General features: G+C 40.4%; 2 protein-coding genes across 2 annotated transcripts in view; one reads left to right on the top strand and one right to left on the bottom strand.

Annotated features, from left to right (window-relative positions):
- PSMD1 (proteasome 26S subunit, non-ATPase 1) overlaps positions 1–27,941 on the bottom strand; it is an 82,982-nt gene that overhangs the window by 38,351 nt on the left and 16,690 nt on the right. Inside the window, exons 15-16 of the mRNA XM_068955082.1 lie at positions 27,658–27,753; positions 27,050–27,114 (exon numbers count right to left, since the gene is read on the bottom strand). Coding sequence (XP_068811183.1) covers positions 27,050–27,114; positions 27,658–27,753 — 161 coding nt within the window. The remainder of the gene's footprint in view (positions 1–27,049; positions 27,115–27,657; positions 27,754–27,941) is intronic.
- HTR2B (5-hydroxytryptamine receptor 2B) lies at positions 347–14,352 on the top strand. Its single transcript, XM_009682162.2, has 4 exons — positions 347–401; positions 1,100–1,740; positions 8,530–8,730; positions 10,791–14,352. The coding sequence occupies exons 2-4, from the start codon at positions 1,431–1,433 to the stop codon at positions 11,669–11,671; spliced, it is 1,392 nt and encodes a 463-aa protein (XP_009680457.1). The 5' UTR covers positions 347–401; positions 1,100–1,430; the 3' UTR covers positions 11,672–14,352.

Here is a 27,941-nt window from a genome sequence, read left to right as displayed (position 1 = left end):
AACGCTCGGATCGCGTGTGTTAATCACGTAATGAAAGAACGGAAGAGGAAGGAGAGCAAAAACGAACATACACCTGTTTTTTTTCTTTTTTAAATGTGGCAACAATGATTCTTCTCCTCCATTCAAGAGTTGGAGAAAACACCTGGGTAAGAAATATATTTTTCCCCAAAAGAGAAATCCTTAATCTCGGTGTTAAAAGCAAAACAAGTGCTAAACAAAGGCGCACACGGAGACACGCTTAAGAAAAGTTACAAAACCCCCAAAAATGAATGAACAACTTCTTTATAGAAGGTAGTGAAAAACAATCGCATCCGAAAATCCACCACGTGACGAAAAGGATCACATTACAAAGGATCTTCCCGGACACAAAAGTGAATTCTACAAAAACGCACGCGAAAAAGGTAAGGCTTTCTTTGCACGAAAATTGCGGCAAGTCAAATCTACTCAGCAACTGAGCAGGCAGCCTACAAAGTGACAGCTGGTTTCGTGCCTGCTTGGAGGGGGAAATGCAAGCGTTAAGTCTTCAGTGGAGCCGACAGAGATACGAGGACAGACACAGAGAAAGAGAGAAGGGAGAGAAAGGCTGTGCTTAATAAAAGCTTTGCTCACATTACAAAAACACCAAGCAGCTTACTCACCTCCCCCCACCCCCTTCAACTCATGGGTAAATTTAGATGTCTCAGCTCCATAGAGCTTTATGGCTCCCTTGGGACAGTCACCAGTGTTTTATTGTCTGCAGCTTCCTGACCCTCACCTGATAAATTAGGAACTGTAGACATCAAAACGGAAACCTCATACATCATTTCTGAAGATATTTTTGGGGTGACTCTCTATGGGGAAACAGGATTCTTAATAAGGGGAAATATGGGAACTGCAGCCTGCCTACGCACACACTGCTGGAGACTAGACACTCAGGAGAGGAGGAGTTGCACATACACAACGCGAGCATCTGTCTTTGCATCAGTTTGTACTCACAAAGAGCAAATCTACACACACTGCATCTAAAGGAAACCAAATATGTTTGGCATCCAAATTCATCTATCACTTCTTACTGCTATAGAAAAATAACGGGAGCTAACGCACAGCTTGCTTTTCACAGCTATTGAATTCTCTCATCTAATCTGCTGAGACCTGAACCTCCCTATAAAGGGGCGACCAGACCGCTGGACCCGACCAGCCAGAGATGGACACCAGACAAGACTTTCATTTTTAAGACCTAGTTGCGCCCAGCCAGGCACAGGCTAAAAAGTCTGGATACAAGCTCCGACATGGTTACTGTATCTCAAAATAGCAGATGACCAGTTTACCATACTGACCATGCTGGCCTTTCTTCCGGACCATCCAGGACCAGAGAGGAACAGTGAATTCTCATACCATACACAATTTCTGCACGAAATACTACTCCTGAACACATTCTGCCAGGCACAAAAATGTCCTATTCTTCAGATTTCTTGAATGAGTCTGGAGCTGGCAACGGATCTCTGTCGCCTCTCTCAGTAACAGGAGAGCCCAAACAGAACTACCCAAATGACGAACAAGGAAGCAAAGTGCGTTGGGCAGCTTTACTGATCCTCCTGGTGATAATCCCCACCGTTGGGGGGAACATACTTGTTATACTGGCGGTATCTCTGGAGAAAAAGTTGCAGTATGCTACCAACTACTTTCTAACATCCTTGGCAGTGGCAGATTTACTGGTGGGTCTCTTTGTGATGCCGATTGCCCTTCTCATAATACTATTTGGTAAGTACACTGCATTTGTTTCTGTCATCAAGCCAATATACTGGGTACAATTTTGGAAAGTCTAATTTAAACAATTGCTCTGTTTATTTTCCACTATTATATATTTTTAAAATTACTTGGATAAGGGCTCCCAACTCTTCCCTCCCTCTAACCATAATATAGTCCAGCCAAATGCCTTTGGAGAAAGTATACCCACCGTGGATATTCTTTTCCTTGAAACAAATCGCTCAAAACACACTTGCGACTTAGAACCGATACTAAACTGGAGAGGGGCAAGTACGCGGGAAATTATGTTATTGTACAGTGGATTATTATTTCAAACAACATCAGCCCAATGCTGATATCTGTTCTGTTGGATATTACAATAACGGCAAGCAGTCTTCTCTTGAAAACATGACATGAGGAATGAGTTTTTCTGCTAAAAGAACTAAGCTGTGAATAGTTTTTGAAGCAGTTCCTAGGAGTCAATGCCACTTAATTTTATCTTAGTATCAATGCTGTGCTCTAAGTGCCGTCAGAGGTGATCTCTGGGAAGCACCACAGACAACAAGTTTTACCAGCTTCAGGGAAACCGATTTTCTCCTGCTTGGGGAAAATGGCAAGGTTCACAAAGCGTCCCAAAGAGTTAATTTATCTGCTAAGCCACGGCAACTTCAATCTATCCAGGTACTTAATGTAGATAAGACTCAGATTACCATTTAGTCTGGCTCATACGGAATAAAACTTTTTTTTTTTTTTATACAAATTTACATTGGGTGTGACGTTTTCCTTCTGGTTAGTCATTACAGAACAAACATGACTTTCATATTCTCACATGTCCAGCTTTATTTAAAATATTGCTTTTAATAACTCATCAGAAGCACCACCATGGGAAAGTCTTTCTTTCTTTTCTTCTCTCTTTTTTTTTTTAAACTCATAAAGCTTTTTTAAGAATATATTTTATTTTAAATCATCTATTCCAGTATCACAGAAATTGGAGGTGGAGGGGAAATCAACATGAGAGGGGTTTTCAGTAAGTTATGATTTAATTATCTGTCTTTAAGGTATCGATAACATTGGACCATAAATAACGAGAAGCTGCAGGAGTTTGTTTTTCCTATGCTAGGTCTCTAAGAGTTGCCAGAGCAACAAGCAGACATAAGCAGAAACTTAATTTCAAAAAGGCCAGCAGTAGGTTTTGTTTGCTGCAGAGGACTGGTATCATTTTATTAACAAATGTCTTTACTCATTAAATGCCTTGGCACTGAATTCTTGCATACTATATACTGCCTCTCCCTAACAGAGGTACGAATTGGAGGACAGAATTCAGAGTTGAAATCATAAAAAAGAAGGTCTATTTTTTAGAAGCTGTTGCTTGAAAACATAAAAACACACCCACAGGCAGTGATATTTAATTTGAAAAAGAAAACAACTGTCGCTTATAGAAAATCACTTGATATGGTGTGTGTGCGTGAAGAGAGAAGTAGATAGAGATCTATATACATGCACACACACACAGCTATTGTCACTGCTCAGTTCCTGCTAAAGGCCTCCTAAATATTAAAATAATAAAATTAATAATCATAAAAGCACCAGTATTTGACTAGCAACAAATACAAAGGAAAGGTATGTTCTGGAGTGTGTGAGCGAGCGTGTGCGTTTTAATTTTCCTAGACTAATAATTCCTTTTCTTTTTACTTTTATTATAATAATCGTTCCTTAATCTCTCAACTAATCCAGTGCTAAACCCTGGTTACAACAGTTTAAAACATGTGAGGAATCTTAATTTAGAAGTCAAACAAAAGCACCTTTCACGTTGCAGGACATTTACAAGCAAGTCGTAACATCAGACATAATTAACCACCTAAGAGTGCTACCAGTCTTTCACATAGCAGTGGTTAAAACTGAAATTAACTTGCATAAAATATCTGCTTCGCAGCCAAAGAGAAAAAAAAAAAAAATGCTTTGCCTCTTCACCAATTGGTGGAAGATGCCGAGGTGTTTATAGAAAGTTCAAACCGCGAGCAAAACGCGAGGGGCTGCTGGAACGACACAAGAACACAGACCTTTAAGTACACAACAAGTCTAAATCTCCAGGCTACGTTAGCCAGATAACTACTTGAACCCAGAATAATCATTGATAGTCAGAGCGCCAACCAAACGCAGCCTTCTGGCACTTTCACGCAGGAGTGTTTCCATAATAATAAAACAGCTGTGTGCAGTTTCTAGATACAGAATATAAATATTATGCTTCCGATTTTGGACTGATACCTAATTATGTGGAGCATATTTGAGGGAAAAGGTGTGAACTAAAACGCAGTCACATTAAACGATCTTGACAGTAAAAATTAATGTGATACTGGCTCCATGCCCTGACGGTACGCTTACAGAAAAATCTTCAAACGCAGAACTCTCTCTGTAACAAAGAGCTAATCTTTTTGAAAAAAGAAAATCTGTAACTCACAGGTACAATGCCATAAGCAGCAGATTATTTCTTCTCAGAAGAGCAACTAAAATGTACTTCAGCATAAACATACCTTGCCGTTTTAATTTAAAAGAGCGCGAGTGTCAGAATTTACAAACAGGTCATTACTTCTACTGGTCGCTAAATTCCTCTTCGCAGGTTCTTCCACAAAGAGGGCACGTCAGGAAAAAAGTGCATTCTTTGAACTCTAGCTTTCAAAACTGTCACGGGAAGGTACAGCATTCCCCACCAAGGGAGCAAAACAAAGGACTTGTCAGCTAGGGAAATTAGCAAGTATTTAAGAGAGAGCCTCTGATTTACAAAGCCCGCAAGAAGTAGCGGCGCATTGTCTACGGCTTGGTGGGCAGCGGGTTACCTGGAGACAGTGGACATGCCATCTTCTAAAATACGTTTTATATTCTTGATCTGCATCTGCTGAAGAATCAAGAGGTAATGCTATTATCCCAGGCTGCAAATTATTATTTTTAAAATTCATCACTAGCAACTACAGCCTTAATCTTCCTTCCATTACTGATCATGAACCACAGCAAATCTTACTCGCTTGTAGAAAATACAACAGGAGATAAAACTAGTGGCATTGATGGCTATTTGCAAAACCAGAAGTATAAAGCTAACTAAGAAAGAGAGTTTATTTTCCATAAAGCAACTCTAATAAAATTGCTTTGATTAAACTCAAAATACTGCGCGGCAGTAAACAACTACTGCTGAAACTGGAATTGCAGCGGAGAAATAAAGGCAAGCACTCATAGGGAGTGACAAAGTAAGACGTGTTTTAAGGAACTTCAGGCCCACAAAGCCCGCTGAGCTGAGTACTGACACCAGGGTGAAGGACACTACAAGCCTGCCTACAAACACGCACACCCCAGTTTGGAGACGGACGCCTAGGCTAGCCAGCTACTGATTAAAGAGAGTCAAATTTCTATCTCAGTAAAAGCGCCATGATCTAACAGCAACGAAATGATTCCTATAACAAAATCCTGCACAGGCAACACATTTCAACAGCCCTTATAGCAAAAGAACAAATGATTTTTTAAGTCTATTTAAAGATCTTTCTTAGTCAGGCTTATACATACACATAAACAGAGTTTTCCCCCAAGCTTTCTGAAAACCTTTTGGCCTATAGCAAGAGCAGCTTTTCTATGCAGTACTTCATTTTAAGGATTACACATTTCCAAGGTATTTCCTATAAATAAAGCTTTCCTCATTCCATAAATCAAGGGTAGACGGTTGCAGTAAAAGCTCACTGCATTCCTCTTTAGATAGAGGACAAATCTTAAAACACATATTTTCTCTTGTATTGACCAAAAAATAAAGTAATCTGCACCAGCAACACTGCTGCAGCTGGGAGGGCCCAAGGCAAGGTTTGTAGGGAGGAAAAGTTCCTTTTTTATCTTACACAACCTAATCTAGCTGGACAAGCCAGAGACGTTTTCAGGCAGGCATGTTTACCAGATAACCTAGGCATAAAAAAACTACAACAAAAAAACACCCACATCCAAACCGGTAGGCTCATCTAAATCAGTATTTCAACTCCCAAAGCAAAAGTAACTGGAGAACCTTGGTCAGCACAGTAAGTCATTTGAAGCATTGGTTTGCGCCACCAATGGGGACATCGACGACGGGAGAATTAGCCCTTGCAACAGTCCAAACTGAGCATGACCTGTTAAAAGCTTTCTGTCACCACTTGGTAGTTAGCTATTCTTTTCACCTTCAGTCTAAATTATAAAGCAGGACGGCAAACAAGCAGGTTGTCGTCATCTTCGAGGGTCAAAAAAGTCACTTTCTGGATCCTGAGGGGAAACTAGTATCTCGCCTTGTCCCTACTCCTAAAATAACAGGATTGGCAAACAGTGAAACGTTTACCAGCGCTAGGAAAGCACAAAGGCACAGCCTGAAACAGCCCCCCGAACACTCGGCACGCAACTTCTAACACACACACATGTACACACAAATCAAAATAGAGAAAAGCAAAATATGCTGCAGCATGAATCTGAGACAACTATGTGATTCTTAAAGAGCTAGAGGTATCAGACTTTCACAGCGATTATTTTAATAATAACGATACCCTTCAATTCTTATCAGCTACTTTTGTTTGGAGTAGAAACACCATCACGTGCACACAAAGATAACACTACATAACGCTACGTTCATGAACGTGATAACTTTCTGCCTCCGGCATCTGCTTCAAAACAAGACAAAAAATTCAAAAAACAAAGCTTTCTCTGTTAAGTTGCAGTCATCAACTAACAAAAGCTCTGCAGCTCAAATAAAACCATACAAGGTTGCTCCGCATCATATAGCTATTTAAGTACATCTATAGTCAAAGCAAGGAAAACACCTTTCTGTTGTAGAGTATTTGAGGGTTTTGTTCTGCAAAGAGCAAATTCATTGCAAAAGGAAAGAGTTTATTATACTGCGTTACCTAAATCCGCTCCAGCAGGCGAAGCGGTTATAATGCAGGGAGCAGCGTGTAAGTACTCTCAACAGAAAGCAGCAACTGCTCAACTGAACTCCAGCAGTGTTATCGGTACATCCTTCAAGACGTAAAACACGCTTTCCATAGTTCATATTTTATCTGTATTAACCAATTCTTCATCATAAGTCAAAGGAAGACTTTTTTATTTTTTCTAGAGTGAATAAGAATATTTCAAGCTTATCAGATCAATTATTTCATTTAAGTGATGATTTTTTCCGCCTTGTCGAGTTCTATAGCTGGTTAATTGAGAGTCCCTAAGAGGTTTCGGTTTTCCTTCTTTTTGTTTAAGAAGGTACCATATCTTACAGCCCATTAAAAATGTAGACAGAAAAATTAAATACAAGCAACTTTTTCATAACATAGTAATTACGACTCTCTCATATCCGCATCACAGAGAAGAAAAATTCTGAAGCATAATTTCAACTATCTGATACTTATTTTGGAAAACGTGCAATTAAATACTAAAATTTACTGGTTAATGATTTTAAAATAAACCCTCTCTTTCCTTTCTGCCTCGTTTCCTACACCATCCTCACCTGGAGTCCACTGCTCTGGGAATGAGTGAGGCTCAGTTCTGGGCTCCATCTGGTCTCCTTGTCTAACAGGCAAGGTTTCCAAACATACAGAGCAGGGCAGACCAATACAAGCTACGCACCAGTACAAGTCTTTATAAAATTTTCCATCCTCTGGGGCTTATAAGTCAAGTAAAGACATCACTGCATTATTTCCATATACCAGTCACATATGAAAAAGTGCTTTAAACTACTGCAAAATTACTCCATTGATAAGATAGAGCACTACAATATTCCAGATCATTTGGCATTCTCAGTAGGCAGATGCATTTATTCAGATTAGGGAGATTAAAAACAACATGACTGGTTAGAAACGTCTTTTCTCTTAATCATCATTCAGTGAAGAACTCCATTCTCTGGCAGTACTTTCAATACAGCTGCTGATTGAGCACAGCTGAATTTTGTAAGGAGGGCAAATACATTCAGTACACTGATACCACTATGAGTAAAAGAGACTCTGAAGAGTTTCATGAAAGTTCATTCAGTTTGGTAGTGTAAACACTGATGGGGGGAGACAGCTTTCAAAAACACTAGGTTTTTGGAAAGCTGAACACCACAAACCCTTCATCTTGGGCACAATGCCGTTGACAGATCGTGTTTCTGCTACAGAGATTTATATTAAGGATATATAGCTACTGTTAGAAATAGGATGCAAGATTCAAAACCCAAGCCACTGCTCTCAGAAGTGATATGCAAGAAAGCCCTTCAAATTTTATGAAAGCATTAATTACTCTCAGACAGAAGAGAGTGTGCGCTTTGCCACATTAGTGCTCGACTGCATCTGACACAGTGACACATCAAACTTTCCTTTTTTAGGGCTATATGAACTAGACTGCTCAGGATTGCCAATAACGTCAAGATTCAAACCATGGTTGTGCAATAACTGACTAATACATTGGTTACGGCCTGTGATCTCCTCCGTTTGATGTAACCTTGAACCACTGGACTATCAAGGAAACAGAGCTGAAAAAAACATTTAACAGCAGGGCCCAAGAACTAAGCACAGTCATGGTCGATTTGTACAAAGAGCTTATGACCTAAAACAGACAAAAGGACAGGGAAAGTTTATAATACATGAACAGACTGACCAATATGATGGCAGCAACCATGCTGGTAAGGAGCTAAGTAAGAAGTAAGACAGAATATCGCTGAGGGAGGGACAAAGTGCAGTACCTGTAGGATTACGAGTTTCTCAAAGTTACTAATGCCAAGGAAAAGTCACACACTGAAGACGCACAAAATGCTACAACTGTAATGAGTTTTCTGTTCTCTTTCAGACAATGCCTGGCCTCTTCCAACTGCTCTGTGTCCCATCTGGCTGTTCCTCGACGTCCTCTTTTCCACAGCTTCCATCATGCACCTCTGTGCCATCTCACTAGATCGCTATATTGCAATTAAAAAGCCAATCCAGGCCAGCCAGTACAATTCATGGGCTACAACAATCATCAAAATCATCGTGGTTTGGCTCATTTCAATAGGTATGTCAGACTCGGAGGCTGGAGAGGAAATGCAGAAGCTTTTAAAGTCCAAAACAATAGCTGAAACCTGGGCAAAGCTGCAAACGGCAAAGTACTATTGGTTAGCAGACTCTACCACCTGGGCTGGCCAAAGTCCACCTCTTGGATCAGAGATGGCTACATCATAAATATCTGTCTCAACAGATGCTCCTTGTCAGGCTTACTGGAAAGGCCAAGGGCTGAGTAAGGATAATCACCACTCTTCTTCACAGTCCTAAAAGTCCACAAACGGGAATACATCATCTGTTTGGGTAGCATATGTCTGCTGGGAGAGCAAGATTTCAGGTTCCTGTGGAACCAGTCTACTATATTCTGTCCCAAACACAATTTTAAGCCTTGAGTAGATGCTGCTAAAATCAGTGCCTTGCTTACAACTATCCCATGAAGCAAGGAAGAAAAGGTCACTCTTTCAATCTTCAATGCAAGTGATCTACCAGGAACATTCACATTGAAGATTAACATTTATTGACAATATAGAGAAGTCTAATTTTTCAGCAAAAATGTAAATAATCAGTTTATATGAAAGATGCAAATGTATATCCATTTATATTAGCAACTCTCTCTTCTGTATGTGGCACTTAACCTGTCTTTAATGGTTCTTTTTTAAAGAACCATTCAAAGAATGTAAATAAATCTGTTAAATGAACTAAGGGGGTGAAAACATTTAATTCAAGTAACCAACCTGCACTGCACGCAGCAACAGACACAGTGTTGTATGCTCTGCCTGCCAATAGAAAGAACAAACTTATTCTGAATTGGTTTGGCCAGCGATGCACAAGACAATGGGTACATCCATCTTCTTGACCTAGGCATACATGCCTAAAAACAGAAATTCCAACATTAAAAAAAAAAATTAGGGAAGATCTACGATGACAGGAGAAAAGATGTATCTTTTTTACCACAAAAAAAGGAAACTGCTAGCAAGACAAGACACTTATATATGCTGTCCTTTTAATATCTGAGTTATTGTTATTAATCAGTGCGGCACTTTTTCATTTTGTTTTTTTCCTGTCACAACACTACTCTGCAGCTGAGCTATAGTTCTCCAACTCAAAGGTTAATTTGATTCAATTCTCATTTTAAATGTTTGCTGTATCTGAAGGTGTCCCTCTTATTAAGGAAGGGATCAAGTGGCTGGAGAATAAACCATTTTGCTGCTTGCTGCTTTTGACCAACTTCAGTAAGCCGAGTAGCAGAGGAATACCGTAAATCCCTAGATCTCATTAAGGGGTATCAGGAAACATGGCACAAATAACCTTCACCAGACAGCAAGGAACCTGTTGTTTTTGTTGCAATGTCAGACTGCTGGCAAATGAAGTGCTGACTGTAATTTAGCAGTTATAAAAAATTCATTTAAAAAGACAAGACTGCTACCTTTTTTTTTTCTTTTCTTCTTCAAACGAGCGGTGAATTACAGAGCTAGCTAGCTAGCCTCATTTAAACACTCTTAAATATCCAAGAAACTTTAAACAACAAATCCATCTCAAACATACACTGCAGAATTTTGGCATCTATTTAACTATTTGTATATACGAAAGATTCAAGCAGGGTGAAAAAAATCAGCTGTCTGTGTCCGATCATTTCATGTGGTTAAGATAAGGGAGAAAAACAAGTTTTATGTATTTAGACAACTGGCCTTCAAAGAGTGCAAAGGCTACCCCAGAAAAAAAGGCAGACAACATTAGGAAAACTTATTTCACCAGAGGAAAAGCCACACTAATTGTAGCAACTAAAAGCAAAGCAATTATGTGTTTTACACTTTAGAAAGCAATATAAGGCTGCCAAATTCTCAACCATTAAGGGTTAGGCCCAATCTCAGTTAAAAAGGCCATTCTTTTAAAGCAGAACTTGCCAAGTTTCAAAGTAGTATTTGCCCAAGCTATCCACCTGATGTTCCCAACAACTCATGTTCTTTCAAGTCACTGTGTGAATCACCTTTCCTTACTGACCCTGTGGCTTCAGGTCCAAAAGGGAGATTGCAAGCAATTACCATGCTGAACCACTTGCTTTTTCTCCTCTAGGCATTGCTATTCCAGTCCCTATCAGAGGCATTGAAGATGGAAACGGCAACTCTACAAATATAACGTGCGTCTTGATGCCTGATCGTTTTCGTGACTTCATCCTATACGGATCAGTGGCTGCCTTCTTCATTCCCCTCGCTATCATGATAGTCACTTATTTTCTGACAATCCAAGTGCTACGCAAGAAAGCCTACTTGATCAACAAGCCACCTCAGCGTTTCACTTGGTCAACGGTGTCCACAGTATTTCAGCGGGACATAACACACGTGTCCTCACCAGAAAAGGTGGCTATGCTAAACGGCTCCAGAAAGGACAAGACTTTGTCCAATGATATGCCTGTCTGCAGAATGTCTGCAATTGGGAGGAAATCCATGCAAACCATCACCAATGAACAAAGGGCTTCAAAAGTTCTGGGGATTGTATTTTTCCTTTTCTTGCTGATGTGGTGCCCATTCTTCATAACAAACATAAGTTCAGTCCTGTGCAACTCCTGCAACAAGAAAGTTTTTCAAAAGCTCATGGAGATATTTGTTTGGATAGGATACGTGTCGTCAGGGGTGAACCCTCTTGTCTATACACTCTTTAACAAAACGTTTAGGGAAGCTTTCAGCAGGTATATCACTTGCAACTATCGGACCACAAAGCCTGTTAAGGCCCTTCGGAAATGCTCCGGCAGGATCTCTTTCAGAAATTCTGTGACAGAAAATTCCAAGCTCTTTGTTATGCATGGGATGCGAAATGGGATTAATCCCATTATGTACCAGAGCCCAATGAGGCTGAGGAGTTCACCCATCCAAGCATCATCAGCCATTCTGCTGGATACACTGCTGCTCACAGAGAATGAAGTTGACAAAACAGAAGAACAAGTCAGTTACGTATAGTGGAATGACAGCCATGTCCATACTGTAGTATTGCTGTATGTATTCTAGGTAACTGTGCTATAAGAGGGTATAAATAATATTTTTCTTTTTGTTATTTATGCAAGCAATAGCTCATAAATTTATATTAAATCCTCTTCTCCAAAGTCTCTTCTACTTTAACCCTAAATTCCATGATGGCAACCACAATTTCATTCCATGACAAACAATGACCATTGCAGAACTGTAGTCTACAGGAAGAGGGAAATAAATGCAAGAAGCCAAATTGATTTGAGTAACTGACTTAGTTCTCATCATCTTCAGCCTCTTCAAAGTACGTTTTTATAAGAAACCCATCCCTGTACCAACACTGTTGTAACATCCACTTTGACAAGAAGGCAAAACTCTCAACTGGCTGATGATACTCTACCCAAGACTAGAGGGAGACACTAGCAGGCAGATACAAGCTTGCTGGTTTTGATTTAAATGCACAGGCTAAATAAAACAGCATACGAGGTCACTGCATTGCCTCCTACGGATATGTTCCTCTGCTGAGATTGTGTACCCAAGTATGAGCTACAGGTGTTCTCTGGGCTGGGGAACAGATATCACAAGCAAATTCACCAGTTCCAGAGACCAAAAGTCACACTTTCCCATTCCACAAGGGGTAAATCCTGTTTTTAACAGGGCAGGGAAAAGTATCCATGCACTGAAATCATTCTTTCGTGTTTTTATTGTATGGAGGGGAGAATCTCTTACCCACCTGAATTACTTTTCCTCTCCATTACGCTCACAAGTTTGGCATTGCCAGATTTGTCACAGATCACTGACCTTTGTTCTTTTCACATGAAGAAAATGAGACTAAAGAAAATTAACTAAAATAGTTAAACATCACCACATCAACAATCGCACATGTAACAGGACAGGCAGTGGCTCAGACATCCCTTTAATTTATACTGACCCGAATGAACAAATGTGCTTTTTTGTGGCTTTTTCAGCCTTCCCTGATCCAACGTAGTTCATGCAAAGTAGAAAAAATCACAGACAGAACAGCTATTTCACTTGAAAATAAGAGCAAGCGTTTAAGAGACAATGATGGGCAGCAAGAGGGGTCTTTTGTTTCATATCACCCATTTTATTTGCTTGCTTTCTGCAATGGTTAAGATCATAGCTCCACTGAAGCTACTGGAGAGTTCTAGCATCAGCTTTACTGGACCACACATCAGACAGGTACTCAGGGAGATAACACCACAGCACTTTGGTATTCACTTTTTCAGAAAAGTGGTTTATTTTGGACAAATAGCACATTTCCGCCAAAGCCTTATCTCCCTCGCTTCCTCTCAGGTGACGCCAAGGGGCTCTCCGACCCCCTTTTCCTGGGGAGTCGCAGTTGGCTCAGGTCTCTCCCACTCTACCTTTGCTACAGCTCCAGATTTCTGATGTTCCCTAAAGCTCAGTAGTCTACAATATCACCGCTGTGACTGGCATCACGTGGGCTGAAAGACATGCCAAAGCAAAAGCATACAGTTGAAGCATACTGAGGAATGCCACTGGCCAGAACGAGAAAGGTCTGCTTTAGGGGGAAGACAGGGGTTCAAACCTTAAGTTTAACTGCAACCTGCTGTCATTTCTGAACGCCCATGCTTCCCTGTTCCCAGACCACGTCTGCTATGCACAGAACACTATGGACAAGGCCATAACACATCTAATTTCTACATGCATCTTTCACATAAACATTTATTTTATGATGTTGCCATAAAACAAACAAGAGTTTTAGTAGGTACTTAATAATGGTTTGCATTTCCCAAAAAAAGCAGACTCTTTGGTGGTCTCGGCCCTCAAAACCCTTAGTTAATCAAGCTGCTGTCTACTAAGCAGGGGCTTTTTCAAATGACTTGCACTGAGAAACAGAATCTGGTTACCAGGCATCAGCAACATGATGCGCTTGTCAAAGAGAAATGCAGTCCTTGAATGGCGTTGCAAAGAGATAAGAAAGTAGCAATGCCATCTGCACAAGGCACTATGACCTCACCTGAATACTCTGTCATTTGGGTTACTTGTGACCAAAAAATGAATTCAAAACAAAAATAGATGCAATTTTAGGTTTCTAGGAGGATCAAGTCAAAAGAACAGAAAGCCTTTTGTAACAGGACAGCTTACAGAATTGCTCGTTCAGCTTGGCAAAATACAGGCTGAGAGGAGATACGTTTACTCTCAATAAACACATATCAAATAGTAATCAAAGACGAAGACAAATTTTTCAATTTGAGGGAAAATTTAATGTGTGATCATAAACTTTCTTATGGTCATTTTACACTTTTAAGTCTGAAGTTTCCAACCATCAGAGAGTTTTTAGAGCAGATTTTCAACAGGGACAATGGCAATAGTAAACCTAATCAGTTTTAACAGCTTTATAAATTTCTGAAAGAGATTATACAGGAGAATAGACAGAATGAGGTAGGAGATATCTTTCAAGTCCTAAGCAAGTCTGCACTTAAAACAAAAAGATGTAGTAATCCCATTCCACAAATAAATCACCTTGCGAATCAAACCTTTGCACCTCAGAAGATCCAGTCTACAGAAAAAAAACAAGTGTTGCATTCATATTTTTACCAAAAACTTTAAAATTCTTTTTCCATCATGACCACGTCCCCATTACAGAGTTTAGAAATGGTAGGAGAAAGATTTCGCATCTCTCAGGAACTTACAGCAAAAATATAAAAGAAAATCAATTCTCCCAGCATCCCACATTAGTTGCAGAGCGGTACTTATTCTCCCACTATTGTTTCGACGAGGCAAGTCCACCAACATAATCTTCTTGGGGAAAAAAACAAAACAAAAACATCCTCCCCCCAAACACATACAGCAAATATCAGTTCCAACCCCCTCTATGGATAACGGTGGAAACCCTACTGAGAACACCAAGTCAGTGACGAAGGCTTCATCTTGCACTCTCAAAAGCCATTGAGAACACAGTTAAATTTCAAGGGGGCAGAACCAGACTCAAAGCTCCGATCTGAAGATGTTCACATGGCAAGACCTTTTAGAGGCTGCCAGACAGCCACAGGCCATCTAATAGCATTCCCAAAGCAGTAGGGACAGCAATAGTATTAGACCTGCACACATGAACATAGTTTAGCATAGCTCAAAAGAATTTAATTGTACTAATGGTACAAGAATAAAGGTCCCAATCTGCCCTTTCTGAAACACGGTATCTGTAAATCAAATCTTCTAGCAGAACACAAAATTCATAGAAAGGATCACTCAACACACTTTACATATGTAAAGACTAACAAAGCTGTTACCATCTGGAAAACCAGGAGCTTCTACCAGTTCCAGACCATCTCTCTTCAGGAAGGGAAAACAGATTTCCACAAAGTATTGGAGTTCTTACAGTGAGCAGCCAACTCACCATCTTTTCATAGTTTCCATTTACAGTAAAATTCTCAGTTCAAAGGGAGCTAGTTTTGTTTTCGTTTTTGATGTTTTCAGAGCTCTTTAGTTACACGCTGAAATTATGTACAGCAAAAGGCTTAGATTTTTCATCCACAGAACAGAAAGTACTAAAGATAACATGTCCTTCCAACATTTATTTATACATATTTAATTTAAAACATACGCAAGTTCAAAACAGAGCCTGAAGTAACAACTGCCAGAAAGTTTCAGGAGAAAACACTAAAAAATGCTTCTATGGTACTCACAGTAATTTTTCTCCTTTCGCCCCTTTTTGGGGCAAAGCTGAAGTCTGAATAAGCTCCAACTTCTCTTACTCCTCTTTCACTAATCAAAATCTGTTAAGAGGATCCTGTAGTTAAAAGCCAGAACTGATGGATTTTTATAACTGTGAAAGACGCCCACCCATCTAGAAATATTTGAGAATCAGAAGCCTTTACTTAGACCTAGATTATTTTGACACTCAAAGGCAGAGGGAGTAAGAAAAAAAGAATTTGCAGGTATTTAGCTGAAGACCTCACAGACTGATCCCTCACTTAACCTAAGGCAGGAGCCAGGAGCTCTGGAACCAGGCAGAAGTATGACCTCATTCATACAGTGAATCACAGCAGAAAAATGATGATACAAGCAAGCATCATCTGCAATGCAGGAACCAGGCCCTTACGAGGAACAAAACAAAGTGGCAAATGGATACAGCACCATGAGGAGTTAACTTCCCAGCAGCCAGACAGGCTAAAAAGTTATCTTTGAAAACTCCCCTTGCTACTTAACAAATCCACACAGATCAAACAAAACCCATTCAAACAGCAGGCAGCAATCATCCACATTCACAAGCTCATAAGATGAACCTCCAATTTGAAGTCCCTCATTCCTGATACTAAGGCCATGTCCTAGAACCAAGATTACCAAGTTTTCTTTTGCTCATCTCCCCCTGCTCAGTGACACATGCCCCAGAAAACGTCTCTTTGATAACAAAAGGAGACAGTGTTTAGCAGAAACAGCACACTCAATTAGGAAGGAAGAGAAGGTCTGCGGTACGGGCTCCTAACTGCAGACAGACGAAATACTGCCTTTCCAAAGGCACGCTGCCACCCGTGAGCTGATCTTGGAGGCAGCAACTCCCAGTTCACTGATTTCCTCCAAGGCAAATCTGGATCTCTGCAACAGCTGGCAAAGGTGGTGGGAAAGAGTGCGGGGGTTGTTTGGTCAAATCTTGCGGGTGCCTTCCCTTCCTCTCCCCCATAAACGCACTAGCAGGCTCAAAGCGAACAGTCTTTAGAGGGTTCTAACGAGAGCTATGCAAGGGACGTCCTAACCTCGCGGAAGAGGACTAGGCTGGATTAACAATCTCACCATCTGGCAACAACTTAAACTTTCCTTTTCCAGCAGAAACCTCTCAGCTGGCTTACAGCATTTGGAAAGCGCAAGAGGTAACTTGGTCATCTTCTGTCTGACCCTACCCTTGTACAACTGTCAGTCTGCGATGAGCAACAACACTAGGACTGATCTGCAGGAAGTGTCCCATTGAGAATGATTCCAAGGCCTCTTAGTAATCTACAGTTAGACAACAAGAACAGGAAACAATCCTTGAAAAGGTCTCACCCAGCAAAGATGGATTTTGTCAAGATTTCTCAATTTTTATTACCATAAATAGAAGCTCAACATGTTACCCTTACTGAATTTAGTCAGCAGCAATACCTCAATCAGGCCATAAACCACAACCAAATGACTAGTCAAAGTCCAGTCTTCCTAAAAGAAAAGGAAATTTCTCCAGAGACTGAAACACATGAGCAAGAAAACATACACATTCACTTTAACCCGTGAAGTGCAAAAAGAAATTGCTCATCCACAGATTACACAGAAGTTAAGGAATGAGATAATAGTTCTGAAAAGTGCAAGGATGGAGGGAGTGGAAAGATGAAGGCAGGATGCAGAACTATGAAATTAAAAGACAATACAGTGGACAGAAGAGTTCTTGTTTCAGCCACTGTATCTGCAAAACTAGACAGGAACAAAGATGTTACCTTCATTAGGATGACATGATTGAAAAAAAACTCACCGCAAGCTATTTTAAAAAAGCACAAATAAGTTTGTTAAATGGTAACTAAGCACAATACAACATGTGTAGCACTGACAAGTGAGACTTGGATGCCTTCTAAATCCACTGGCATCATCTTATAGTATCATAAATATATAAAATATATTTTAAATCCTGGCCATGAAGTGGGAGGACTTTTATAACTTCCAGCTTCCTTCATAAAGATATCAGCCTAAATAATAATTTACATAAGGTTTACATTCACCTGCTAGCAGAACATACGACCCTTTATGGAAAAAAGGGCTGGCCATCTTCCCATTTTACCAAAAAAAGATTCAGTCAGAAAGTACACCATCTGACAACATTCATTTCTTTACAGGGAAATGCTCTCAAATCTGTCAGAAGCTGGCCCATGGCAAGCCAGCCACTGGGTCATCTCTGTGGTCCCTGTACGCTAGATAAAATAATAACTTACACACTAGCCAGTTCAATTACAGAAACTTTTATTTGGTACATTTAATTTCTGTTTAAGTTACCAGAGAAGCAAAAAAGACAAAAGTCATAAAGCTGATCTGCAATGTACCTTCCTATGGGAAGAAATACATTTTAGAAGGACAGTGGCTAAGCAGGTGTGGTTTTTTTTTTTTGGTTTTGTTTTAATTACTTAAAATACATTAGGAAACATTTAGTCAATGTTCTGGCTATCTATCTCATTAAACAAAAATTACCGCACAGACACGGACAGAAGGAGTACCTCTAACTACATCTACCTCAGCAGCCTTAGAAAGAGGAAAATAACGGAGTTTGGAAGCTAACAGAATAGGGGTCTTGAAATGTAAATTAAAGTACCAACCCCCCCCCGCCCCACCCCCCTAAAAATGCAAAAACCTCCCAAATAAACTAGAATCACCCCCCCCCCCAGCCTTTATACTACCCCCAGAAATTGAGGCTCAAGAACTTCAGCTAATCTCAACTGTGGTGACATAAATCAGATTTCAGGGAACTAGTCCCAAACCACTTAGAGTTCTGTAGGTTGGAAGCCTTCAGTTCATGCCTCACTGATCTTGTCTTCTCCAAATGTAAACCCCTCCTAACAGGGTCACATCGGGCCATGCTAGTATCAGTTTTCAAATGGAACAAAAATACACTTAAATAATCCAATGTTAAACAAATATCAAGGCATTGAAAAGACAGACTAATGCTATAAAGCCGCTTGTTAATGCGCAAGAGGCATACTGATTTCTTATAGTGCTTCATGGAAGATGTCATTTTTCTACACCATTTTCTTATTGTAGAAAAATCCAAAGCATTGCAAGCTGGTATGGGACAGCAAAAGCATTACTCCATAAATCTTCTTCTGGGCTGCCACACCTAACATCGTCCTTAAAAGGTAAAGTAACACAAGCACAGTAAAGCTGGTAAAGGCATCCTGAACAACCTGCGATGCTGCAGCCCAAAGAGGCAGCACGCTCCCCTGGGCTCCTCTGGCTCTTTGCTATGGAAGCTGGAGCCAGGAGTCCCAGCGCTTGGGACTTATTAAATATCACTATGAAGCATTAGATTTCTTTTATCATGTTAATAAAGATGCCCATATATAGCTGCTGAGAAGCCTTCCTTTGTTTCGTTTCCCCTTTGGCTCTTTAGGTAACTATCAACATGGCAAAAAACAACAGTCAGTAGAGAAGTAACTCACTTTCATGTTTTTGCTTTGGCATTTAACATCGTGGTGTTTACTGTTAGTGCCAGTTTCCTCGAGACAAACTGTTTTCTCCGGTTGCAAGGAGAGAGGCTTTCACACTGCAGAACAGGAGAGGAAGCTTTTTTCTTTTCAAGTAGGAAGCTAGTTACGAAAACTGATGACTCACTGAAGCTTCCTTCTTTTAATAATTCATGTCAAACCCAATCTGTCTAGACACTTCTGAGATTCCCATCAAGTTATCCAGGTCCTTTCCAACCCCTGAAAAACATCATGCCCTTAAAAATGAAGAGCCTCGTACGCTCTGAAAGATCGTCTTTTACAAGCGCTCTAGACAGGTGACGGCAACTCATCTCAGTCTCAAAGTCATTAAAGCCCGCTCAGCAAACACACAGAAATGTACATCAATATTCCCTAAGAAAATCCAACAGCAATTTTTTGCCAAAAAAAAAAAAAAAATTCAATCAACTTCATTTAATGGCTCAAAGAATCCCAGCATTTTTGATGACTTAATTTGAAACTCCATTTGCTGAACAGCATTTGTAAAGCAAATGTAAGAATTTGGTCAGACAAGTAATTTAGTTATAAAACACACTGCTTAAAGTGTTGTTTATTATTCAGTTTAAAAAGCCTTTGTGTTTATAAGCTGAGAAACTGAAAAAAATTTCCTGGAATTTAGGGGAAGATGAATATACTAGCCTGGTTCCTCTCCCCTCTCTCATGCACACTGATTTAGCGACCTTAAAATCTTTGTTAGGCTTACCATAGGCACTATAGGCAGTACTTTTAGGCCCCAAGGAGAGAGTGACTTCTTGAAGGAGCATATCTGAGTCTTCAGTGGGGTAGTAGCAAGGCTGAAGAATCTACCTCCCATTTAACCAACCATTATTAATCTACTTGTCTGCGTAGGCGTAATCTACTTGTCTGCGTAGGCAGTTTACAGCAGGAAGTTAAAGCAGTTGCTGAGATTTTCAAAGCACCAAAGTGATTTAAGGCATTGAGCCCTGTTTTTGAAAGTAAACTCTCACACGCACAAATAGTCTAAAACAAAGATAGAAGAATAGCTGGCAAAGAACTCCGGCAGGGTCTCTTACTGAACCGCTGCATTACACAAATACCGTCACTGTTTCAGATTGTTAAAACTCCAGTTTTCATTAGAAGGGAGATCGGTTTTGCCAGAGGGGCCAGGGAGTCCTCCGATGTACTACGTAACTCATGATCCCCCTCAGAGCTTTTCCCAGTTTCAGATTTGCAGATAAAGGAGGCACTTTCAAATCTGGACTTCAGTGAAAGTCTAAGGCTTCTTCTGTAAAAACATTTCTGTTGCCGTTAACCTTCCATTCATGTAAAGGGGCCCCTCTTCTCCTCTGTCAAGAAGGCTGAAGACAAAGATAAAACGGACTGGAGGGCAAACAAAACCCTTTTAATCTTTTCTATGCAAGAATTAACAAGCAGGTATGTTATGCTAAATTCCTTTCCTTCACCATTAATACACTGAGAAAGTCACTGGTACAGATCACATTAAAACAACTGTCAGGCTCCAATTCAATTACCCAGAAAAGCTGCCATCTGCCTTCTGCATAAAGATAGGCTATATTCGTTTAAAAAAACAAACTCCCCAAGTCTTTCTGAAATAAAACCCAAAACTCTTGTTTGCTTTAAAACCAATACACATCTTTAAAATATCAAAGGCTATATAAGCACAAAGAACACAAAAGCAGGAAACATTACTATTTTGCTTGCATTACCCCAAAAGAATACACTGAACAGAAGTCATTCACAGTTTTCCGCTTTTGGGTAGCGCACGCTTCGCAGCTGCGACCAAATTTTCGTTTTGGGAAGCTCTAGAGGCTGCCCTTATTCCCTCTCTTGCCCCAATCCCTTTCCCAGCCATATTGCACCAGGGCAGCGGCAGCATCCTCCAGCCCCTTTGCCTTAAGGAACTTTTTGCAATGCCCAGAGAAGCAGTAAGGTCCTACTTTCTTGGGACGTTAGGCCCTCCCTGGACTTAGGACTGCGATCAGATTGGTTGAACCTTTACTTTGTGCTTTCAAGCACTGCTGCAACCCATGTTGAAGCCTTCTCCCTAAGCAGATTTGTTATAATCTTTAAAACTTCCACCTCTTCATTTCACATATCAACTCAAAGTGTTCCGAAACACTGCAGCATTGCTCTAACATATAACAATATAAAAATAAACCTGACTACATAAACCAATCACCTCTTACTCTCCAGGACAAACAAAGATCAATTCATGATTTAAAGTTAGAAGAATTAAGATTAAAAATAATTCTTTCCATTCTGAAAAACTAAAATACTTTAAATTTCAACATGCTTTCCATCCCATCATAATCTTCTTTAAAAAGGAAAGGGAGGAGGGAGGGAAGAAAGAGAAAGGCTGACCAGAAATCACTATCACCTTAAATGCTGTTTTCCAACAGCCATGATAAATATTTCAGAAACTCCATTTAAAAGAATGGAGGACTAATACATAAACGTGTAGCGTACGATTGTTGGTAATAGCAGGAGGACTGTGAGAACAGAGATATGTTAAAGTATCCAAGTATATACACCTCTTTTCTTCTTGTTATTTTACCATCAGCTTTTTGTACAGCCCTGTTTATCCACACCTCAATCTCCAAACATCTCAAAATGCTACTTATTCAAGCCTCTGTATCATTTTACAAAATATTTTACTTTAAAAGTGTCTCTTGTCAGATGCAGTCATTTTTAAAAAGAAAGATGTAACAAGTCTCAGTTTTTAATGCCATACTACTGTCTCCCTAGCTGTTGGGAGGGAGAAAGGAGGAGACAGTTTTGAAACAATTCTCTTGTACCACAGCATTTTCTGATAATTTAATACAGTGGCATGAAACTTGAGTTGAAAAATACATAACTAATGCCTAATTTATGTATGATAGTAATCTAAGGAGGGGGAAAAAGCCATACTAAGTCCTATAGCCAACAGCTGTGGTTTTGACCCCCGCTCTGCAGACTACTTCTAAACAGTCAGCAAAAACATAATTAAGAAAAGTAGCACTGCTGTCAGTAAACGTCAATTTTACGTCCGTGTCCCAACAGAAAGCTTCACAGAGCTCACAAATTGGAAAAAGCTGAAATCTCCAAGCCGCCTTTGTGCTAACTGTTGTGCTCTGGTTAGGCTTACTCTGCAGCTCAAGCAGCATGGTGGCTGCTGTTTTGCCCCTTGACCAACACGCCTGCAGACGTTCAGACAAGCAGGCATCCAGCAGCAAGGCGTGGAACTGCTACAGCAGCGTTAGCCCCAGCTTCCCTCATCCCTGCACAACTCTTGCACCCCAGATGATATTTTGAGCAAAGTAAACAGCAGGTCTAGCAGCGTTCCTTGCACGGCTTACCCCCAAAACACCATGGGACTCACTGAGCAAATACAGCTAGCGATCCTGACGCAGAAGGGAGAATTTCACCGACTTTTCACCTTTGTTCCAGGCAACAAAGAACAACTTTGGAAAAGAACGCAGGAAGGAAACTCCTGAACACCGCTGAAAGAGCAATTTAACATTTTTAAAGTGATCTGAGAAGATAGAAGGCATTGCATGGAAAAAAAAAAAAAAAAAGAAAACACGCTGCTACTACTTTAAAGAGCACCATAACTACAGATTGTTTTCACATTCTATATTTTGGGGTTTTATGTTTTTTTTAACTACTCTGCAGATAAAAAAAAACAAACACATGCAGATAAATGTATGTTAAGGACAGTCGAAAATATTACAATGAATAGCTTGACACCTTTCATAACAGACTAGAAAATTTATTCTTGCAATTCTTAGGCAAAACTTATCAACCTACACTAGAACATCCCCTCTAAAAAGGCACCCAAACATTCATTCACAAGTTTGGAACAGTGAAGCAGCCACACACATTCTTTCATAGACTTTTCCGGTAAACAGTAAGTGCAAAAAAATCTAAAATATGGTCTGTACTTTAAAAAAGTTAATCTCCAAGTTACAGCCTTAATGTTGTGGTTTTTTTAAATCTTATATGTCAGCTGTCATTACATCACATTCTATCATATTTTATTCTGGTACCGTGCTGCTTCCATTAACTCTTGCCATAAGGGCCAAGCTGTGCTCTTGGATGGATACAGGGCTGCAGGCCTGTGCTGGCACAGCAGATTCTCTGGGGAAACAAGGACAGTACAGCCTTACAGAATGCTCTGTTACACAAACACATTGAATTACCTAAAAAAAAAAAAAAAACCGGCTATGACAAGCTTAAGACACTTCCAGTTGAAATTCAAGAGGAAGACGACGTAGTCACAAAGAGCTGCAACAAACAGAGAAAGCAAGCTAGGTATTTAGGACTCAAAGTAAACTTGTGGGCTCCAGCTCTGTCGCATTCACTAAGGGTGGGTTAAGGGCATTACTACTCTCAGACTGGGTCAACTCCACCCATATCTGGATTTTACTGTTCCTACAGGAGGACCAGACAGAAGCCAATGCCTGTGCATGCCCCTGCTGGTGTAGCGCACAGCTCAGCAGACGATCGTACACCTTCAGCACATCCAGTTCCACACTAACGGCATCAATTCTCTAGGAAGAGCACAGATTGCATTAAACCAATTTATTCTCCTATTTCAATCCTGACTCCAAACTTCCCTTTCTGGAACCAAATACAAAGAATTCAATTTGACCTCTTCCTACAGAAGCTTCAGTCATGTTCCTGTACCTAAGATGAGGTGTATTTTTATGCAGTCTAGGGGTTGGCCCACTGTGTTACAGACCCCTTTGCAAAATACTCCATTCAAGAGCACTACATACCTGGCACCTGTCTCTTGCCAGTATTTGAGAGTCTACTTGTGACCTTTAAGACTAGTAAATACAATTAGGCTTCAGCAAATGACACTCCTAAGAAACAGATGTTATTTCAGCCATGAATTCTTACAAACTTAGATGACCCCCCTGTTCTTTATGCTTCTGCAAGCCTGCAATGTTGAGATGAGCCGGAGCACACAATTAGCTCCAAGTAGCAGATTTCAAAGGGGGAAGGTAATGTGAAACCAACCTTTAGATCCCTAAAGTGAAAGACAATGTTTCTTCCTAGGCACTGAAACATCCCTTTTGGTTTACAACCAGAGAGAAGAAGAACGCAGGCACTATTTAGAGGTGGGCCCCTCTAGACAGGAAATCTCTTGCACCATCGCATGTGAGTGCAGGGACCTGGACTAGACAGACTGAAGGCCCCCCTCCAAGAACTATGTCCTAAAGCAAAATAACTGATAATGTACTTTATAGAAAGCTACCAAGTGAAAAGGCTTAGCAATTACAACAGCTCAACACAAGCCATTTGCCCCCAGAAGCCAGAGAGAAAAATTCGCTAAAAAGTTTCAGACCTTTGCTACCAAGTAAGGGGGACATCGGAATTTACAAGAAGTCTTCTCTGTTGTGCGAGCAGGTTTTGAAATTTCTCTCTCCAGTACTGAAGGGAAGAGAGAAGATAAGACTTGAACCATTGCAGAGCAGATTAAGGGGTCTAAGACAATGTCATTTATTTCCTCGTTGCTGGCTACAGAGAGAAGAGGCCCAGAACTATCTTGTAAATTCCTACTGAGGGCACCACACAGGTTTAGGGCTAGCATAGCGTTTATCTGCAAACAGGACAGGAAGAGGATAAGACCAGGTTCCAGATTTCCATGTACCTGGCTAGCTTTTAACATACAAAAGATCAGTAACTTAGTTTTATGATCTGCTTTACGTCATGCAAGAGTCCCTGCTTTCTTCACTCATTGAGGGGCACGCTGTAAAGGCCCAAAAGTCATATGGCAATCAAAACACAAAGCAGAAACCCACAACAGAAAAAGGGGAGTGGCGGGGAGAGAGAGAGAGACTGAAGAAGCAGCTCAGTATTGAGTACTCCACAGAGATACCAGAGCACAGAGCTCCGAAGGCTTCTCATTTTGGTAGGAGATTATCAATGTGCAATTATGCTTTGCAGTTGTTGAGAAGAAAATTGACATTGAAATCGGAGATCAAAAGTGCTTTGTCACAACCTGTTTGGAAAAAAAGATCGCTGAAACTATGGAAGGCCTGTGTGGAATTTTCCTTCTGTACACAGACGCAGAAGCCAGAAACAGACCCTTTGGCTTCAGGAGAGGAACGGATCACTGTGTAGCAAGCAACGATGCGGGCTCATGAAAGCAACAGAGCAGAAGCTCTTGGGAGACGCCTGCTGCCCACAGGGAGAACTCATTTTGTTTGTAAACTATGTTAAATTGCAGCCAGAACATGCTTCAGATAAAACAGAAGGGAGCAGAGTAATTTCTAAACAGAAAGCAACTTGGTTAATGATAAATTGACTGGGGGTATCAGTAACCCAGTTTTTGAACTAACAGTTTTAAGCACCTTTTACCGGCCTGCTTTTCAGGACATTTAAAGACTGCCACCAACTGAAATAAGATGCAAATAAAGATCTTAAAGACTATCCATTCAAAATTACAGCCCTGGACTTCGGTCCAAGTATGCGCTGCCTCCTCTCAGACCCTCCCAAAGGCTGCTGCTTGGCACAGGGTCAGACTACGCAGATTCTTATATTAACAGATGAAGACAAGGATTAGACCTCGGTGAGCCTTCCAACTCCCCCATCATATTAAAACAAATAAACAAAACAAACACCCAACAACAACCACCAACTCTTACCTGGGGAACTGCAGAGCACTAGCTACCAAATACTTTTGATAGATTTCACTTTTTCACTTGAGAGAAGCAAGAAAAAAGCACCACTAGCTGTAGAACACATGCAGGCTCAGATGCAGGCTCAGTAACCTGTCGGGCTTAACAACGGATACTTAAAAGAACCACCCTCCCCCCCCCCCCCCCAAAAAAAAAAAAAAAAGATTATTTCAACATCCTCCTTCAAGTTAGTTTTAAAGAAATCAAAGCCTCCAGGTACATTTTAGATAGCAAGTAGGCATATTAGTCTAAGTAGTGGCTGCCTTTAGGAGGTCTGGCAGAAGCACTGCACATTTAATTAACCCTTAATACTGTAAATATAAATTTTTCATTCTATTTGTCAACTTTATCTAACTCTATTCAGACAGTTAAGCTGTAAGTCCAGAAACCTACAGAAAAGCTCATTAAAAGCATCTGCTGAATGCTTAAGTCACAACTGACTTAAGATACTGGATTCTTTTTGTTTTGTTGTTAATAAACACTTAATAAACAAAATGACACTAAACAAAAAAAAATCACTGTCTTGTAATAAGACATCCAGCTCCCTTGAGGCTATGAATGGTGCATACGCTGTTTCCGCAAAAGCACCCAGAAGTTGGTAACAGGCCTAAAGAAATTTAATTTTCTCTGATGTGCTCTGTTTCTTAGAGTTAAGGGGACTTCTCCCTCACATGCATAAGGATACTACTACAAAGTTCATCTAACGCCCAGTTCAGCAGCTCTAAGATATCCCTTCTTCCCTATGAAATACCAAAGGTTAAAAAGCATTTAAGTGAGTTTCCAAGGAACGTATTGAACAAGTAAGTAAAGCGTGAGTTGCTGGGGAAGCTGCTGGGAGGAAGTGACAAGGAAAAGCAGTAGTGAGACTTTAAACAAGCAACACCATAACAAGATGAGACAGCAACATGACTCCCGAAAGCAACAGACTCTTCGGGCTCCTGCCTTCCACAGCTTTGTCTGGCAGGAGTCACTTCCCTACCACTGTGTCCCATAGCACTTTCCATGCTCTCCCAGAGACCCCCCAGGAGAGCACTGCCCAGTTCTGGAACCATTTGTCCTGTTCACACACTTCAAAAAGTAAAATCAAAGCTATTAAAGAAACTATACAAAAAAAGTTAGATTACTGCGTTATGTACATCCAAGAGATCTGTGAGGTTTTTTTTCCCCTCCATGTGAAACGTCATTCTGTCGCTATTATTGTGCCAGGAGGTTGCATTTCTACCACTCATGGCACAAGCCTACATGCATCCTTTTTGAAATGGAATCTTTCTCTGTGCTTATTCCAGCAACAAACCAATGCTCTGCTCCACAGTCATGCATTAAGGCTTACCAGCAAAACCAAGCCCCAGGCTTCTAATTCTAAATCATGTTTTATTCTCTCTCAATTTTTTAACTTTTCAACCTCCTTTTAGTTAGCAATTGAGTCAGTTAATGAAAGCGGCAGCATGCACATTTCCTGCGAGACATCAAACGGAAGGCTGTAAAAGTGACAGAGGAAGATACTGTACCTGAACAGAATGAAACCAAGTGACTCCACAGCTGCTCGCCTCACGTCATCGTTCACATCACTCACCTACAAAGGGGAAAACAGGACAATCAGAGTACAGTTGAAACACTTGACTCTGCAATATTTTCAGCCAGGTGTCCAGGAACACAAATTAATCAGGAAGATAAGATTATAGAGAAAGGAAAATAACAACCATGTTCAACCTTAGCCGAAACAGACCCACTCCCATTCATATACTGTGACTGCAAGCCTATCAAAGAGCAGACAAATGCCATCTTTTACAGCTTATGTTGGCTTTCTTCCACCTTGTTATTATGCAAGTTATACACTGCAAACCCATTATTAGGTTTATTGTTTTATTGTTATCAATTTTTAACAGCTTTCTTTTTGGTGATACCAGAGTTAACATTCTCTTGATTAAAGTCTGTTTATCATAACGTCAGTAGACCTTGTTATTTCTACTCATAGTATTAAAGAAAGTTCTCATCTCTTTACAATCTCTGCCTTGGACCAGAACACTGACACTGAACACACAAAGCCTGTCAAAGCGATGTGCTTACTCTCACCACAAACTTCTCGCTATGTGTTCCTGAAGCCTATGGTACTTACAGCCACATGCAGCAGGCGTCTGATAGCCTTGTTGTTCCCCGAGCCGCAGTATGCCATAGCAACAGTGTACATGCCTGAACGACGGAGAATTGGATCCTGGAAGAAAAAGCATCAAGCATCAATATTTAATCTTTATCCACAACAGAATTCAGTAATTCCAGTTTTAAATCTGTTCCACTCTTGAGCTTGGAAGCTGCAATTAGGCAGTCTCAAAGCTGTATTGTTTCCTTGTGATTCTTAGGGACAAGTAATAGGATCATCACCAAAGCAAGGATGTTATCTGG

The sequence above is a fragment of the Struthio camelus genome, chromosome 9 (genome assembly GCF_040807025.1).
Source record: "Struthio camelus isolate bStrCam1 chromosome 9, bStrCam1.hap1, whole genome shotgun sequence".
NCBI classification, from domain to species: domain Eukaryota; kingdom Metazoa; phylum Chordata; class Aves; order Struthioniformes; family Struthionidae; genus Struthio; species Struthio camelus.
The sequence above is the reverse complement of the archived record's forward strand: the minus strand, read 5'-3'. Positions and strand labels throughout refer to the sequence as shown.